Source organism: Microtus oregoni, unplaced genomic scaffold, assembly GCF_018167655.1.
Source record: "Microtus oregoni isolate MIOR12 unplaced genomic scaffold, Mior012 000020F_ref0000438, whole genome shotgun sequence".
NCBI lineage: Eukaryota > Metazoa > Chordata > Mammalia > Rodentia > Cricetidae > Microtus > Microtus oregoni.
Window position 1 is genome coordinate 13,965,256 of NW_024543079.1, and position 17,428 is coordinate 13,982,683.

At 47.4% G+C, this 17,428-nt stretch overlaps 1 protein-coding gene across 1 annotated transcript; it reads right to left on the reverse strand.

Moving 5' to 3' along the window:
* Positions 1-2,997: 2,997 nt before the first annotated feature.
* Procr (protein C receptor) lies at positions 2,998-7,528 on the reverse strand. The gene is made up of 4 exons (XM_041670725.1): positions 7,203-7,528; positions 4,936-5,193; positions 3,893-4,171; positions 2,998-3,639 (listed from the first exon to the last, which is right to left on the reverse strand). Exons 1-4 carry the CDS (start codon positions 7,273-7,275, stop codon positions 3,524-3,526), a joined length of 726 nt encoding a protein of 241 aa, XP_041526659.1. The 5' UTR covers positions 7,276-7,528; the 3' UTR covers positions 2,998-3,523.
* Between the last annotated feature and the right edge of the window lie 9,900 nt (positions 7,529-17,428).

Genomic DNA, 17,428 nt, shown 5'->3' on the forward strand with positions numbered 1-17,428 from the left:
AAAGAAACTGCCTTGGCCCTTTAATAGGACAGAAAATTAGGTAGGCAGAGTAAACAGAACAGGATGCTGGGAAGAAGGCAGTGAAGTCAGTCGCTATGATTCTCTTCTCTGAGACAGACGCAGGTTAACATCTTTCCTGGTAAGCTACCACCTCGTGGTGCTACACAAATTATTAGAAATGGGTTAATCAAGGTGTAAAAGCTAGCCAATAAGAGGCTGGAACTAATGGGCCAGGCAGTGTTTAAAAGAATAGAGTTACTGTGTAATTATTTTGGGTAAAGCTAGCCGGGTGTCGGGACGCAGCCCACCGACCTCATTACAACATATGTATCTTTCTGAAATTTTTTTAAAAAATTATTATTCCGTGTGGACAATATATGTGAGAGAGTGTGGGTGGGCCACAGAGCATGCGTGGAGGCCACAGGACATCTTGGTGGAGTGGTTCTCTCCTTCCTCCTGTTATGTGGGTTTCAAAATGGATCTCAGATGTGGCAAGCACCTTTACCTGCTGAACCCTCTTGCCACCTGAGATTATGTATCTTAGGAGACCTCACTGAGTTTTAAATGACAAATCCACATTAAAGAACTATCAGAATTGTAAACAGCATATAAATGACAGCCAGAACTGTAAATCACAAAGAGTCTGTATCCGTGTGTGCCTTCCTCTAACCTATGTTCCCTTAGGACGTCTGTCTGTGTTGAGCTTATCCTTATGTCTTTTCTTCCTGCCTTAATCATCTTGTGTCTTCCAATGCACACAGCATGAAATCTGTGTATGTACATTTATTGGGCGTGTAAATAAATTGATAATGACGATAGTGAATGAAGCTCAGAAAATGAAACTAGTGACTACTGGCCCAGCCACGAGAGAGTGATCTAGCCAAGGATGGCGCGACTGGAGGCAGGACCATCCTTACCAATGCCTGCTAGACAGTAGTGAGCGCGTGTGTGTGTGTGTGTGTGTGTGTGTGTGTGTGTATGTGTGTGTGTGTGTGTGTGTGGTGTGTTCTATTCAAGAAGAATAGGAAATCTAAAAAAAGACACAGACTTTTCAGATTTGTGTGTGTTTTTAGTTGCTGTGTATAAGATGAATTGGAACAAAGAAAAACTTGCAGACAAGGGAGCACTTAGGACGAAGCTGTTGCATGGTCTAGTCAAAAAAGAGTGAACATTTCTCAATTTAGGAAGAGTGGGGTAGGGAGACATAGACTAGGGGATGGGCACACACGCATGTGTGTTTTGTTTTGAGTTTTCTGGAAGCAGAGGCTGAGAGAGAGTTGGAGATGCAGGATGTTTACTGGAGGAGGAAGCAGGATCGAGTTGAGGGGGAAAAACCTGCTTTGTAGATCCCACACAGGCCCAGCCAACCTGGTCGGGAACTCCGGAGTAATTGGGCACGGCTTGAAGTTAATACTTCTGCTGTGCTCAGTCACAGGAGGAGGACAAGCACAGGACAGCTATGCCCTTGCGCTGGACTGTTCTCTGCAGCTGAGGTGCTCACCTGGGAACTGAAGGAGCCAACGACCCCTGCTGGCTGCACTCCCTGGAGCTGAGCAGCGAGCCTCTCCCCGAGGTTGAACTCAGTGACACACCTCTGTGTCTCCCAGAGAGAAAGGCAGGAAGAAGAGAAAGGAGCTTATAGAGTTTGTATTTTATAGGTGAGATTAAGGAAAATAAGTGAATAAGGCTTACCACTGAGGTCTCTAACCAGATGCTATGTGAATGTATTTCTTTTACCTATTAACATACATTTAAATAACAGGAGAGAGAAGGGAGAGAAAAAGGTTGAAAAATGGTTTTTCATATGTTAAAACTGAACATGCTCAAGATATTAAGGTGGAGATCATGTTCAAAGGAAACTGGGTGCAGTAGGCATGCTTATAATCTACAATCTGGGGGGCTGAGGGAGGAGGATCACAGGTTCAGGGCCAGCCTGGCCTACATAGAGAGACCCTGTATAAAACAAAACATAGAAGAAGCCAGCGGAGGAGTGGGATTGCCGTTCAGTGTCAGGGGCCTGCCTAGCCTTTGTGAAGCGTTGGAGTCGGGTCCCCTGGGGGGAAATGAGCCCAAATGTGGGCTTTGGAGCGGTAGCCATTGCTGTATCCGTGAACCACACATGTGTTATTGCACTTGTATTAGTTTACCCGGTACCCATAGTGTCTGCCTAAGGTAGGTGCTGTCGCCTCCTTCTTGTATAGCTTGTTATCCCTTTAAGGAAGAAAGATTTGGAAAAGATAAATCTTCTCCTGGTTCCAAGATTTAAAACAGAAACCTGATTTTTAAAATGTTCTTAAAGCTGAGTGGTGGTGGGGCACACCCTCCATCCAGCACTCAGGAGGCAGAGGCAGGCGGATCTCTGTGAGTTTGAGGCTAGCCTGCTCTACAGAGCGACTTCCAGGATAGATTCCAAAGCTATACAGAGAAACCTTGTCTCAAATAAATAAATAAATAAATAAATAAACAAAAACATTCAGTGAGTCCGTCTGTGTCTGTGTGTGAGCGTGCACGCTCCTCCAGAGGCCAGCAGAGGGCACCAGAGTCCCTGCAGCTGTTAGTGAAATCCTGCTATCTTGGGTGCTGGGAACCCAGCTCTGGTCCTCTGCGAGAGCAGGAAGCTCTCTTAACTGCTGAGTCATCTCTCCAGCTCCAAACACATGCTTCTTGCTCCACAGAAACCACAAGGAATAGATATTTGAAGCTCTGGAAGTCAGTTCATGGTTTAAAAAAAAAATGGAAGGAAGACAACATCTCCAAAGTGAACAGAGCAAAGGGGTTGAAAAGAGTTCCAGAATAGTTTCACAAATTACAGAAGGAAGGGTAATAGAGAGTTTCCAGCTCACAGAGTCAAATGAAGTACACATTATGGAGGATGATCATGATGATGACAGTTATGGTGATCTCTGACACTTCAAAGAGGGGCCACACCACTGGTTACCGAGTGATTGACAGGTGAGGAAGTAGGACAAAGGATATAGGTTATTTTTTTCAGAAGTTTTAATAAAATAGAGGAAATAATTATACCTTTTACATAAATAAGAAGTTTAATATTTAATTAGCTATTAACTCATTCTCCCATATTGTTTGGTCTTACAATTATGACATTTCCCTGGTTCTTTCAGACCAGTGTCCCTTCCCAAGTTGGACACACCTGGACACACTAAATGTGGTTACAGGCACCTCATTTTATTTATTTAGATGTTTGGTCTGCCTATAGTGAATCTGCCTTTGCAGGGCGGTCACAGACACCCCAAGTCTATCGTCTGATTTCCACAGCTAGGCACCCCTTCTCAGACCACTTAAAGCATGCACGCTCTCAAGTCCTTCGCAAACCAGTTGCTTCGTCTTCAAACCCTCCTTACATCCCCTTGGCAGATGCGGGAGAAAAGGGGAGTTGTTGCTCTAAACCTCCTGAGATGCGGTGGCCCACTAGGGGAGTCTGTTTGGCTTCATATGAGATGTGACCTTCCCTTACCAGCCCCCCAATCAGTCCACCTCTTTCTCCGAGGGGACTGGACAGTGATCAGCAGCGCCGTCCACCTGTGCACAGGAAGATGCCCACGGCCACACCAGCAATTATGAAACAGCCCACCAGGATGCCCAGGACAAGTGATGTGTAAGAGCGGCCTGTCTGGCTTCCTGCAAAACAGACAGAGGCTGAGTTTAAGAGCATATTCTCAAGAACTCCAGAGTTTGAGTTGAACCCCAAGACGTCCATACTTCAAAAGGAAGTCACCCAGTGACTTAAGCTACGCTTGTGGACCCTCCCCCAGTCTCCAGCGCCCTCCTTTCGCTGCTGCACAAGGGATCTCTCATGTCCATCCCATCCACTTGCCTGGAAGTTGCCCCCTCCCCCAACACACAGGCAGGGCCAGCCCAACCCCCCTCATACCTTTCATGTTTTGTGTGTTGATATGGTTCTCCACATATCGCACACACGTGTCCTGAAGAAATTCCTGCATCTCGTACCGAGTTCGATTGTAGGCGTTAAGCTGCTTCAGGGTGAAGGTGATTGCTTCGGAGGACTCCTTGGAGCTTGACACCCACAGGGCGTCTTTTGGCTGGAAGCTTACAAAGGGGTTCCCATTCACGGCCACATCGAAGAAGACTTGGGCTTCAGAGTTTTCCTCTGGCAGCTCGCAGCCCAGGGAGCAAGTGACTGTGAGGGGAACTATGGAGAGGGGGGAGGGTCAGTTGTGTGCTTGCTTGAGAAGGTGCCAGGCACAGGGGATGTTCACCCGGGACAAAGGGCACATGGAAGGAAGAAGGGATTGTGGGCTTGAGGACACAAGGAAAGTGCTGGGATTAGATTGTTGGAGCCTGTCTAAAGAGGAACCAGGAGCCACGAAGAAAAAGGGAGACCCTGAGAAAAAGGGACGGAGAAGGGAAGTGATGGCTTCCCAGACAAGCCATTGAGTCTCTGAGAGACATTGGGGCTGTGAGGAAGCTGTGGGTAGAGACCATCAGCACCAATGACAAGAGGTGGCTGGGGCTGGGGGCAAAGTGCTTCAGGCTGTGTGAAGGAAAGTACAGCCCACTGTGAGAGGAGTTGGCGGCATCTTCAGTGAAACTTTGGGAGTCAGAGAGGATCAAAGGCAGGGTCCCCCGGAAAGTCTGCTCTGATAGGTTTCAGAGGACAGAGGAAAACCTGATAGACTGTGTCTGTCTGTCTGTCTGTCTACTTCTACCGGATAGAGGTTTCTTATAGTTATGACCTTTGCTCTTCCCCTGACCCCACAGAACCGTTTCCAGTTTCCAAGGGTCGGGGCTATTCAGAGAAGCCCCACCCAAAGACCACGCCCACCCTTCCCTCTCATTCACAAAGATCCGGCTCTCTAGAACCTTAGCCTTACCACCCGCGCTCCACCACAAGCCCCCTCAGACCCTCTCACCCTCCAGGGCTCGCACCACCCTCTACCCAGCACCCCCACTCACAGACTACGCTGCTCTTGCGCTCGCGATACACCAGCCGCACGAAGCTGTGGAATTGAATCAGGTAGTTCTGCAGCCCCTTCTCTGTGTTATTCCAGCTCTCGGGATCCTGCCAGGGTTGCAGCTGGAGGATGGTAACATTGTTGGCCGTGCCTTCCAGTGTGTGTGTCAGGAGTTTCCCCAGCGAGGCGTTGCCCTGATGTCTCACGTGTTCGGGGTCTCGGAAGTAGGAGATCTGGAGCATATGCAGGCCTTGGGAGCCTGGGGGAAGAGTCAGCGCAGCGTCAGGACCGCCAGCGAGGGACTGGGTGGCTGACAGCAGAGATAATAACCCCTTACCCAGAGGCCTGCCGCCCATTTCTCAATCCTATAAAGCGCTCTCCCACCTGCCCTCCTATTTGATGCTCACAATAACCTTGCGAGGAGAGGACAGGGATTATTATCTTCGCTTTACAGATGAGGAAACTGAGGCCTCAGTTGGAGAAGGCATCCCTCTGTGCCTTTGTCTCCTCCCTCACATGTCCAACCAACCACACTCTGGCCTATGAAAAAAATTTTTCAATTCTAGCCCCAGTTCCCTCTCTCCTGGGCCTCTGTCATCTAGGCTTGGGTACCACGGAGACTAATTTCTCAATTTCATCTTTGTGTTTTGTTTTTCGAGACAGGATTTCTCTGGGTAGCCTGGGCTATCCTGGGGCTGGTTTTTTAGATCAGGCTGGCCTCCAGCTCAGGGATCAACCTGTCTCTGCCTCCCTGTGCTGGGATTAAAGCATGTATGTACCACCACACTGGGCTTAGTTTCCTCCCTTCTTACTGGATCTCTTCCTGACCCAAAGCCCTTTAAAGCCCTCCAGTGACATGCCCTACCCGTCCCAAATAATAACAGCTAATGCCCATCAGGTGCTTGTTATGCCCTGGGCGCTGTTTTACACACATCATTAACTTATGTATACCTTCCTCCTAATGCCTTAACATGGTAGCTACTATTATTAACCCATGTGTTTGGGAATCTGAGGTTAAGATGGAGAAGCAAGCCAAGGTTTGACTACTGGCAGCTGCAGCCTCCTGGCCTCTGTCTGGAGTCATTGCTTCCTGCGTAGAATACCCGTCACCCATCCACAGGACAGATCTTAAAGTCTGGTCCCAATTTGGGATCCACAGCAAAGGAACTGGCCCCAGCTGCATTTTCTGGCCAATCTCAGTGTTGAGTTTTATTAAATGGCTTGGAGTTCCTCGTGCTGACTTTTGGCCACTGTGTGCAGAGATGGTCAGGGTAGCTCTGCTGCCCTTGTTCTGCCTGACAAATTTCTACCTGTGTTTCATGTCGCAGCTCCATTGCCTTCTCCTTGCCTTTCCCAATGTTGCCGGCTTCCCTCTTTTTCTCTTGGGTCTGGGCAGAGCGAGTTGCATCAATATAGATTTCATGGGATTCCTAGCGTTAGTGTCCAAACACATGGGACTCGTCCTGGGTTTGGTCATTTCTGCCTTCCATAGCCTGAAAGGGGCCTCGGCAATATTGGTGGCAGAGGAATGGCTAAATGACTTTGTAAATCACCGCCACCCCTGTGTTGCATTTGAGTTCTTTCTGTGTTTGCAAGTGTGGAGATGCTGCTGTGAGTACCCTTAGCAGCGATCCTGAACTGTTCTGTTTTCCCCTCTGGAAGATCAGTGTGATAGCATTGCTCACCGCGGTGGATAGACTAGTCGATGTGTGTATTGAATACAGTAAGCACTCTAAATACTGCTAGTTAGTAGCTCCTCCGAGGGGGAGACTGAAACTACAGGGACAGGGGGAGGGGCCGGCGACTTTTTCTGTTTAAGAACTTCCAGTAGCCGGATCCTTCTGGCCCTGGACTCTTCTCCCTCCCCTGGCCCACCTCACCAGCTACACCCCCGTGTGTAGCTTTCCTACCTCTCCATGTAACCCCCCAAACGTGTCTCAGTTCTCCTAGCGTTTTCTCTGCATCTCAGCTCGATCACTGATTCTCTTCCTATCTCCCCCAGACTGACACTCTGTTCTCCCCATCTTCTCAGCTTCTCTACGGGTCCCTTCCACCAGCCTTCCCAAGTCCTGTCCAGAAAATTAACGACTTCCTCGCCTGCCTTTGGAACATAAAGTGATGCCCAGGACCTACCGTGCACGGTAGAGAGATCCTAGCAACTGTAGACATTCATGCGGCGCGCTTTGTTGTCCTACAATCTTGTCAAAGTTCTTAAATACACCAAATCCCCAGCACAACCCCCAGGCAGGAGCTGCGTCCCTAACTCACCATCTTCCTGGTTACAAAAGGCGCAGCCAGGCAGCAGCAGCAGCAGCAGCAGGGACAGCAAGTTCGTCAACATCCTGGAGCAGAAGTTCTGTGTCCCACCTGGGCCGGGGCAGGCTCGGGCTCCGCAGGCAGCAGATTAGGAAAGAGAAGAGAGGCTGTCCCGGAGGGGCGGGAGCGGAGCCGAGGATGGAAGGAGATCAGGGAATGCGTGGAGGAAGAGGGAGTCAAGCTTTTAAAGTGTTACTTCTATCTACCTCATTTCCTACTAGGGGGCCGGCTCGTCTCGGCCCCTCCCAGCCTTGGGCCCTCCTGCCTGGACCTGCCTGTTCCCTTCTCCTCCGGTTGCTTGCTTCCGAGGCTTGAGGACAAGCGGAAAAGGGGGAGAAGGGCTTGGTGAGAAGTCCGGCGGGCCGCTGAGTCAGGGGGTGGGGCGTCTGCTTCGATGTTGCCTATTCCAAGCATGTAGAGATCATTAGGTTATTGATGGGGAAACTGAGATCCGAAGAAATGTAGGGACTTGCCCAAAGTTTGTACGTCGTGATGACGACAGATTCAGGATTGGAATTTCGCTTTCCAGGATAGCTGCCTATATTTTAATCAGAAGTTTAAGTATGGGAATTACACAATCGGGAGGTTGGCTCTCAGAAATAGTCACAGTGAGTATATAGGAACTCATTGCTTGTAACAGAGATTTACGAATGACCCAGACAAACCTCAGCATCAAACTGGTCATAGTCATTTAGTGGACAATGACACCACAGTTAGCATGTTTGGTGTTTTTTTTTTTTATGAAATAGAACAAAATAAGAAATTTTGTGTATCATTCTTAGTAAGCAATATTTCCTGAAACAGTGTTCACTTATATAAAGGCATTTTGGGTTTGTGCATTTTCTTCTTCTTCTTCTTCTTCTTCTTCTTCTTCTTTTTTTCTAAAACAGAGTCTCACTATCTGTATCAAGTTGGTTTTGAACTCACAGAGATTCAGTTGTCCCTACCTCCTTGAGTGCTGGGATTGAAGACATGAGCCTCTGTGCCTGGCCTCTCATGCATTTTTTTTAAGTTAGCATGCACAGTAGTGGGTTTCATTATGGCATTTTCATATATATACATATATATAATATATATATATACACACATGCACATACACACTCCACATATGAGAGAAAACATGTGGGATTTGTCTTTCCAAATCTAGTGATTTCACTTAACAGGACAAATGACTTGCAATTCCATTTTCTTTCCTGTAAATATTACAATTTAATTTCCCCCTTTGGCTAAAGAGAATTCTATTTTACTTAGAAGCCATATTTTCTTTCTCTACTCATGTGTTGACGGTGTGCGTGCGGGTATGTTTCTGTGATGGGTTTTGGACAGCAGTATGAAAGGCAGATCTTATTTTGGGAAGCAAGTAGATGGACTTAAAAGTCAGTCCCCCAGATTAGGAAAGTCCCTATGGTGAAATATGACTCAGAAGTAAAAACAAAATCCAAAATCTTCTCTTCAAAATGCCCACTTAATTTTTATATTGCTTAGAATCACTTGAAGTTGTATTACTTGTTTGTATGTTTGTTGTCTGAATTTCCCACCAAAATGCAAGCTCCTTGGGAAGAGAGGCTGTCCATCTTGCTCCGTGCTGATCCAATGATTCATATCACACAGAAACACCAGCTAAAGGAATGACAGAATGAGGTTGTTGTGGTACACAGCTCTAGAAATAAAGCTATAGACCACTATATGCAGCTTAGAGCCATTTGTTCAGCTGTCAGCCACACAACAACCAAGCACACCTGTTTCTGTATGGGAGCAAATGAATCTGGAGGGATGTACATTGGGTAGAACAATGGTTTATTTCCAGGGAGGGGAGAGGAGGAGAGGAAGGGAGGAAGAGATGGGGAGAGAGAGAGAGAGCAATAGGAGTGGGAAATTCTTGTGAAAAAGATTACCACTCTTTATTTATATTATAAATATAATTGTTTTTTTTTGGTAAATATAATTGTTTTAGGGGCTGGAGAGATGGCTCAGAGGTTAGGAGCATTGCCTGCTCTTCCAAAGGTCCTGAGTTCAATTCCCTACAACCACATGGTGGCTCACAACCATCTATAATGGGGTCTGGTGCCCTCTTCTGGCCTGCAGGCATACACACAGACAGAATATTGTATACATAATAAATAAATAAAAATAAATAAATATAAAAAATAATTGTTTTAAATGGTTATTTTACATCTAGAATATGATCATACATTTCCTGCTTAATTAAAAACAAGAATTTTAAGTCATAGGCTAAGGCACATCCCCACACTAGAATAATCTGTGGCGTGGGAAAGGGTGTCAGAACAGGTGACATGGAGGAATCAATGAGACATTGATGGTGCAGTAGAAATCGCAAGCTAAATGCGTATCCCATGTCATATTTACTTTAAAACACTGCTGTGTAGGTAATGCACTTCTAATTCTGTCCTCATCCCCTAACTATGTGTCTGTCTGTCTGTTCGAATGCACGGGAGGATGTCTGGAGGCTGGCTGTAGCTCTAGGTTGCCTCTGGGGAACAAGATAGGGTCAAGGGCCAATAGAGGAATTTTTAACTTTGTATTTTATAACCTTCTTGGTGTCACAGTGGAGTCTCTGTACAGGCTCCGGTTCTCTGAACTCAGTGCTGTGGGCACTCCCATGCTTACCTCTCTGTTGATGCAGGTTCTCCAGTTCGTCATCTTCCTCCAGAGGGAAGAACAGGGGCCTCCAAGTGGAAGGACTTAAATTGTGACCAATTACATTGTCATGAATTTTTAACAATGATCACAAACTGCTTTTTATTTGAAGAACTAGGACTTCATGTCTGTAGAATTATATTCTAAACACATCTATCCCTACCCGTAGAAGAGCTATAACAAATGTAACTCAAAAGACTTTCGCTTATCCTCGCTTGTAGCTCTCTGTGCTGTGTTGATCCCTGAATTAACAACATCGAATGAAAACGAAAATTGACTATTTCCCCATTTCTTTGCATTTCTGCACACTTACACCACATCTGCCTGTATCTTAAATGATACATGGCATCTTCCACTTTGTGGAAACGACACTGGCATGCATTAGTCCTCTGCAACCTGTGCCTCTCGCTTGCGTAAAGGTACAGTCATTGTTACAGCTTTAATACATTCCATTTTTAGACATTCTATTTTTCGTGTGTCTGCTCACATGTGTACATGTTTCTGTGTGCACACATGCACATGTATGGAGGCCAGAGGTAGATGGTTGCGTGTCTTCCTTAACTGCTCTCTATCTTATTCTTTTTCCTTTTAATGTGTATGTACGTGTGCATATGTGCATTCATGTTCACACATATGTAGACACAAAAGAGTGTGAAAGGGAGCACGTGTGTACACACGTATGCAGAAACACAAGGCTGACGCCAGGGATCTACTTTGATCACCCTTCCACCTTATTCTTTGAGTCAGGGTCACTCAGTCATGGAGAACTTGAGGCCAGTGAGCTGGCTCAGCATGTTAGCACCCTTGCCAGGATCCTGACCACCTGAGTTTGCTCCCAGGACCCATGTGGTAAAAGGCGAGACCCGACTGGCGTGCACGAGCCTCCTCGTCACTAAATGTACTTAATTTCTTTTGGACCCAGAGTTTGAATAAAGCTAGTCTCACTAGCCCGCTTGCTTTGGGGGTCACTGTCTCCACCTTCCGAGGCTGGAGTTACAGGCGGGCCACGATGCCCACCTTCATTTACCTGGGTTCCGGGCGTCTGCATTTTAACCACTGAGCCATTTCCCCAGCTTTTCGTCTTATTTTTGAGACAGGGTCTCTCATTGAACCCGGAACTTACTGATTGGCAGGCCAGCAAGCCCGTGATGCCTCCTGCCTCTGTCTCCAGTGGTGGAATGTCAAGTGCACCATACTAGGTTGGGCTTTTGATGTGGGTGCTGGAGACCAGACTCAGGTCCCCATGATTGAAAGGCAGGGAGGGCTTTGACTGACCCATCTCCCCGTCCTGACATCTATGTTTATTGCGTGTTATGAAAGGTGCTAGCATGTACATTCATGTTCATGATCCCTTGTGTCTCGATGGGAGAGTTTGAGTAGCTGTGCACCTGGGCGTGGACTTGCTGAGTCACACGGTATGTGGTTTCCAATTTGGGTAGATACTGCCAAAATCTTTCACAAAGATGTGTGCTAATTTGCATTCCCAGCAGTACGGAGTTCCCTGCTTCACATGGTGCCAGCCCGTGGTAGCACCAGGTGGGTGGTGTAAAGCGCTTCGGTTTGGTTTGACTTTACGTTTGTTTCGCTGACTCCTAGTGAGCTCGTGAGTCTCTTTGCTTTACTTTTCGTCCTTTGCGGGCTGGAACAGTGTTTTGAGATGGAAGGAAATGAACTTCACACCTCAACCACTATCCTCAGGCGGGAGCCAATTTGGGATGAGCGCGGATGTCAGCGGGATGGAGGCCCCGGTCCACATCGTCACCCTCCGCGGCCTGGGTTTCCCTAGATTTTAGAGCTCTTGACTTGGGCTGAAACAGGCCTCGTGGCTTTGACACTGAAAAGAACTTCAGGACAGGCAGGTGTGTGATGAGATGGAGATTTTATGCAATGGGTCATAATGTAGGCTTAAGTGAGAGGATCAGGAAAAAGAGAGGTGCTCAGAGGAAAGTAAGACACAGCCCAGAAAATAGGCCCAGGCTTCTCCGAGAGCAGCAGAAGGGAAAGTATACGCTCGTGGCTCTGGGCTCCTCACTGGAGACTCACAGTTAATCTGTCTCAGTGTTAACTGTGTACACGGTTTTGGAGGCTCTCTCAAGTTACATCTCGAAAAATTGGTAAGTGATATGGCTCAGTTAGTGGAGGTCCTTTCACACAGGCCTCCTGGCCTGAGTTAGAACACAGAGCACACACACACACACACGCGTGCGCACACACATACATGCATGTGTGCACACACGCACGTGCACCACACGCACACATGCTAGTAAATAAATAATTTTAAATTGCTGAAGGCTCTTCCCTCCTCTCTCTTTTTCTCTCTCTTAAACATTTTATTAATTATTTCATATGTATGAATGTTTTGCCTGCCTGTATCTATACATGCTGTGTGCTTGGCCGGTGCCTGTGGAAGCCAGAAGAGGGCACTGGATCCCCTGGAACTGTAGTTAAGAAAGGTTGTAAGTCACCCTGTAGGTTCTGGGAATCAAACCCAGGTCCCCTGGAAAAACAGTCAGTAACCACAGAGTCATCTCTCTAACCCCCACCACCCTGCCCGCTTTTGTAAGTGGGATTACACTGGCTTTGGAGCGCTACTGACGGAATTAGAATCTGATAAGGTAAAGCCAGGAGGCACTAGTGTTGCGCAAGGTGGTTAGTACTTGTCCTTCCCAGAAAATAGGGTTTCTAGTGTGAGGCCTAGGAAATCGCAGGTTTCTAGCTGGGGAGGGAGAAAGACCTTGAGTAGCTGTCGGCTGGGCTTCAGCTCTTGCTTCAACCAATGACTAGATGAGGGGTTCCTCTCCCTTTGTGTACCCCAAATTTCCCCTGCCTTTGATGTAAGCAACTGGGGTTCAGCTGGAGGCATGTCGCTGTCCCACCAAGCTCAGACCGGTCACAGACGCCGGTGGCAGAGCAATGGCTGTTTTCCAAGCACCGTCCTTATACATCAGAGCCCTGGAAGCCAAGCAGCAAGCCTGAGCTAGCATCCATTTATCACTATCCACAAAGAGTGTCCAGTCTTTACATAAATAAGTATCCGAATGCCAGTTTTATGAGGTAGGTTTCATCAATGCTAGCAATTTGCTAAAAGAATCAGGTTCAAAAGAGTTAAATGACTTACCTTAGGTTACACAGCGAAAATCATCATCAGAACTTCTTTCTTTATGATGCCAAAGTTTATTAATTTAATCTCCATACAGTAATCTGAAAAGCTTTTAGTGCATGCGCTTGTATGCATGTCTGTAGTGTGCATGTACTTGTGTGTGTGCATGCGCATACACATGTGTATCCTTAGGAATACTGTCTACCTTTACGGTGGTTGGAAGAAAATGGCCCCCAAAGGGAGTGACAATACCAGGAGGTGTGGCCATGTTGGAAGAAGTGTGTCGCTGCGGGGGTGGGCTTTGAGGTCTCCTCTGCTCAAGCTACACCCAGGGTGGGATACAGACTGCATCTGTTGCCTGTTGATCAAGATGTAGAACTATCGGCCCCTTCTCCAGCACCATGTCTGTCTTCGTGCCGCCTGCCGTGACAATAGTGGACCAAATGTCTGAAATTGTAAGCCTGCCCCAATTAAATGTTTTTCTTTATGAGTTGCAGTGGCCATGGTGCCTCTTCACAGCAATATACAACCTATGGAACCTTCACAACCCTACAGAAATACTAACTAAGGCTGTTATGGTAAAAATAAAATGGTGCTGTTCCCCGAGTGGCAGCAGTAGGCAGCAAGCATGAGATCAAGGAGGGCCACGGAGGCAGCCGGTCCCAGGCAGGGAGCTGTGTGGTAGGTAAGAGACCAAGACTGAGCAGCCAGTCCCATGAGGAGCGGCAGTCCCAGCAGGTGAGAGACAGACAGATAGGCTCGGATGAGACCACACTGCAGGTCTCCGAAGGCAGCTGGTCTCAGGCAGGGAGCCACTCGGCGGGTGAGAGACAGAGACATGGATAGGCACGCCATGCAGAGTGAGGTTGGATGTTTATTTAGAGGGTTATGGAGGGGAAAAGAGGGAAGGGGGAAGAGCAGAGAGGCAGAGAGAGAAGGAAAGAGAGGGGGAGGGGAGAAGTGGGGAGAAGGAAGTGAGACAGAAGCTGCGAGAGAGAGAGAGAGAGAGAGAGAGAGAGAGAGAGAGAGAGAGAAGCTCAGACTGGAAGCAAAAGGAAGATTCTGTTTCCTAGGTGGTGGACAGGGGTGGGGGTGGGGTGGGGGATGGGGGTGGGTTAGGGTGGGGGATGGGGGTGGGTTAGGGTGGGGGGAGTGTGGGGGGCTTACCTCTTAAAGGGACAGGACAGACCATTACAAAGGCAACCTCCCTTATTTTTTATTTTTTTGCAAATCAGTTATTTTTATTGTGTCTGTGGTGTGTGTGTGGTATGCATGCAAGTGTAGGTATGTGGAAGTCAGAGGACAAATTTCAAAGCTGGTTCTGTATTTCCACTATGGGATATGCGATCAAATGCAGGCCATCAGGTTTGCCTGGCCATCGCTTGCTCATCAGCCCCTGTCTACCTCCTTTGAGACAGGGCCTATCATTGGCTTGGAGGAACCCTCCTGTTTCTGTCCCCCAGTGCCATGACATTTTAATATGGGTGCTGGACATTGAGCTCAGTTTCTCATGCTCGAAAGGCAAACAGTTTCCCAGCTCTCACACACACCCAACATACACACCCCTACACACACACACACACAGCCCTCAAAAAGATATTGGTCCGTACATTTCTAAGCACCTACTCACCTGCCTCTGACATTCTTCAGTGTTTAATGTACGCTCCGGTTTCTAGCTTAGCCTGCGCTCACTTCCTCTGTGGAAACCAAGGTCACTGTCCTCTATTTACAGACCAGATGGCTGGCGCAGAAAGTCACACTACTTGGGAACTAAAAGCAGAATTTGAACTCAAAGACTATGAGCTTGGGGCTGAGGGAGGAGAAAGTGGAAGAGTAGGGTAGAGAGCTGGCGATCTGAGAGGACTCAATTGAGAAGTTTTCCATCTAAATTCAGAAATCTGCCTTCGGAGCAGAGTGGCTGAAGAACTGCACTCCATAGTGGGCTCTGGGCCAGCAGCCAGATTTGCCTGGAATCTGGAAAATAGGGGTCTCAGTGAGCGAAGGGAAGGGAAGGAAGCAAGTGGTAGTGTTTCTCACCCCGGAGAGCACATGTTGGGGAAAGATAAGGGAAACAGGAAGCGGGCTGGGGCCAGTGCTGGTGTAGCCCCAGTGGGTGAAGAGAGCCCCTGCCAAGGCTGGGCTGTGTGCCCAGCTATACTTCAGAGAATCCACTCCCCCTTCCCTGTGACCTGAAGATAGACCGGACCCGACCTGGCTCAACTCCACAAGAGTGTGACCTCTATAGAGACAATGCCCACCCGACTTCCCCAGGCCCTGGGACCACCAACAACACGAAGTTTGCAATGCCCGGAAGCTGTAATTGAGGAGAGCATTTGTGCTGAGTCTCACTAAACACCCCCGCCTCCCCTCACCCCTGCAAAAAAGCTGGAGAAGCAGCCGAGGAACTCTCATTTTACAGACAGATAAGGTCACAGGCCTGAGCTGCGGAGCAGGTGAGCCAGCTGGACTGCCAAACCTGAGAGCCCACACCGGGCGACGAGACAGGAGCCAGGCTTTGCGGACAGCCATGGGAACTGTAGTTGGAAAAGAATGGAAGTTAGTTGTGAATGAAGTATGATTTCCTTTTTTTTTTTTTTTTTTGGTTTTTCGAGACAGGGTTTCTCTGTGGCTTTGGAGCCTGTCCTGGAACTAGCTCTGAAGGGAAGGCAGAGAAATAGATGGAAGTCTTAGTCAGGACGTTCTCTGTAGGCACCTCTCGTGGACACGTGAACAGACGGCCGGCCGGAGGTCAGGGTAACTCCGGCTCTGCCAGCCCCAGTGATTGGCAGGTACCTGATGGTGTCGATGTGACTTCCGCCTATCCAGCCTTATCTTTCCTCGGATTCCTGCCAGCCAAACTCACCCCCCCCCCCCCCCCCCCCCCCCCCCCCCCCCCGGTTTCCTGAGCACAGAATGCAGGCATATTACCTTCTTACGCTCTTTAATCTTATTTTTAGATAGCTGGACATCCCTAACTCTGTATTCCTGATTAGCTCATTTCTCATAAACTCAAACAGCCACACACATACTCCCAACTTTTAAAAATAAGTACAAATTTAATAAATAATTAAATACAATAAAGATACGAGCTACCTAAGGGGGGAAAAAACTAACAAAGTTTGGTTAAGGTTTAGAAATAAAATTATAGAATTCTGAGTGATGTCAAAGAAATTGTAGGGAAAAAAAAGACAGACACACACTATCCTGTGATTGGATGGTTTAATATCATGAAGATATCTATTCTCCCCAAAGCCACTACTACAATGCCAAGATAATCGACAAACTAAATGTAAGGCCATCAAAAGCCCACCAGCCTCTTAAAACGATGCCAAACTTACTGTACCAACCTGAAGAGCTCTTGAGGTTCAAAGCGGCCCCTAAGCTGTGAACACTAATTCTAAAACTATACTAATAGAGCGAGCTAGCAGGTCGCTGGTGGCGGGAGAGAGGAGTGCCATATAGGATGGATATGTCACTCAAAGTCAGCCAGAGATGGTGAGGAAAAGCAAACTTGGAACCAAAGGTACCAGGACAATGAGTAACAGGTGAGAGAAGCTGGTCTTTGTGTTGGTACTGTCTTGCTATGTAACCCAGGCTGGCCCCCAGCTCAGGACCCTCCTGTCTTTGTTGGCAGAGTGTTGGCCCACAGGTGTGCACCACTGTGGACGGAAAAGAAGCTAATCTTGACCTCTGCTACACAGCACGTGTCTAAGGGGAAAGACAAAACTATACAGTTTGGGGGATAAGCAGGAGACTTAAGGCTAGGAAACAGTTTCTTTTTTTCTTTTTTCTTTCTTTTCTTTTCTTTCCTTTTTTCTTTTAGGTTTTTCAAGACAGGGTTTCTCTGTGTGACAGCCCTGGCTGTCCCTAGCCCTCACCCTTACCCTAACCCTAACCCCATTGCGTATGTCTGAGTAACCAGCTAAGGTTAGAGATGGCTGTGAGCTACATTGTAGGTGCTGGGAACTGAACACAGGTCCTCTACAAGAGAGTAAGTGCTCTTCACCACAGAGCCAACTCTCCAGCTCATGCTAGCTACCTATTTTCATATAGAGTCTTTTATTTTGCCCAGGCAGGTCTCAAACTCATGGACTCAAGTGACCCTCCTGTGTCAGCCCTGTGAGAAATAAATGTTATTGAAAGCAGTGTTTGAGAAAATCTCATATTCTGACTGCTTATTTCTCACAGAAATACAATTTTGTTGTATTAATTTTGCAACTAGTAACCTTAATAAACTTGTATTTAGTATGATATTTGTATGTAGATTGTTTTGGACTTTATGGATAGTCACGGCATTGTAGATGATAATAGTGTATTTCTTTCTTTTTAAGTTTTATGCTGCTAGTTAACATGTAGACCAGCCTGGTGAGATATCTCTGCCCTTCTCTCTATCTCCCCTGTCTCTGTCTGTCTCTTTCTC

Excerpts from the sequence above, each read along its gene's own strand:
- Procr (XM_041670725.1), bottom strand. The coding sequence starts at position 7,275 with ATGTTGACGAACTTGCTGTCCCTGCTGCTGCTGCTGCTGCTGCCTGGC. Across the intron at positions 4,172-4,935 it reads GCGCAAGAGCAGCGTAGTCT|TTCCCCTCACAGTCACTTGC; the intron begins GTGAGTGGGGGT and ends CCCTCTCCATAG. Across the intron at positions 3,640-3,892 it reads CAACACACAAAACATGAAAG|GAAGCCAGACAGGCCGCTCT; the intron begins GTATGAGGGGGG and ends TCTGTTTTGCAG.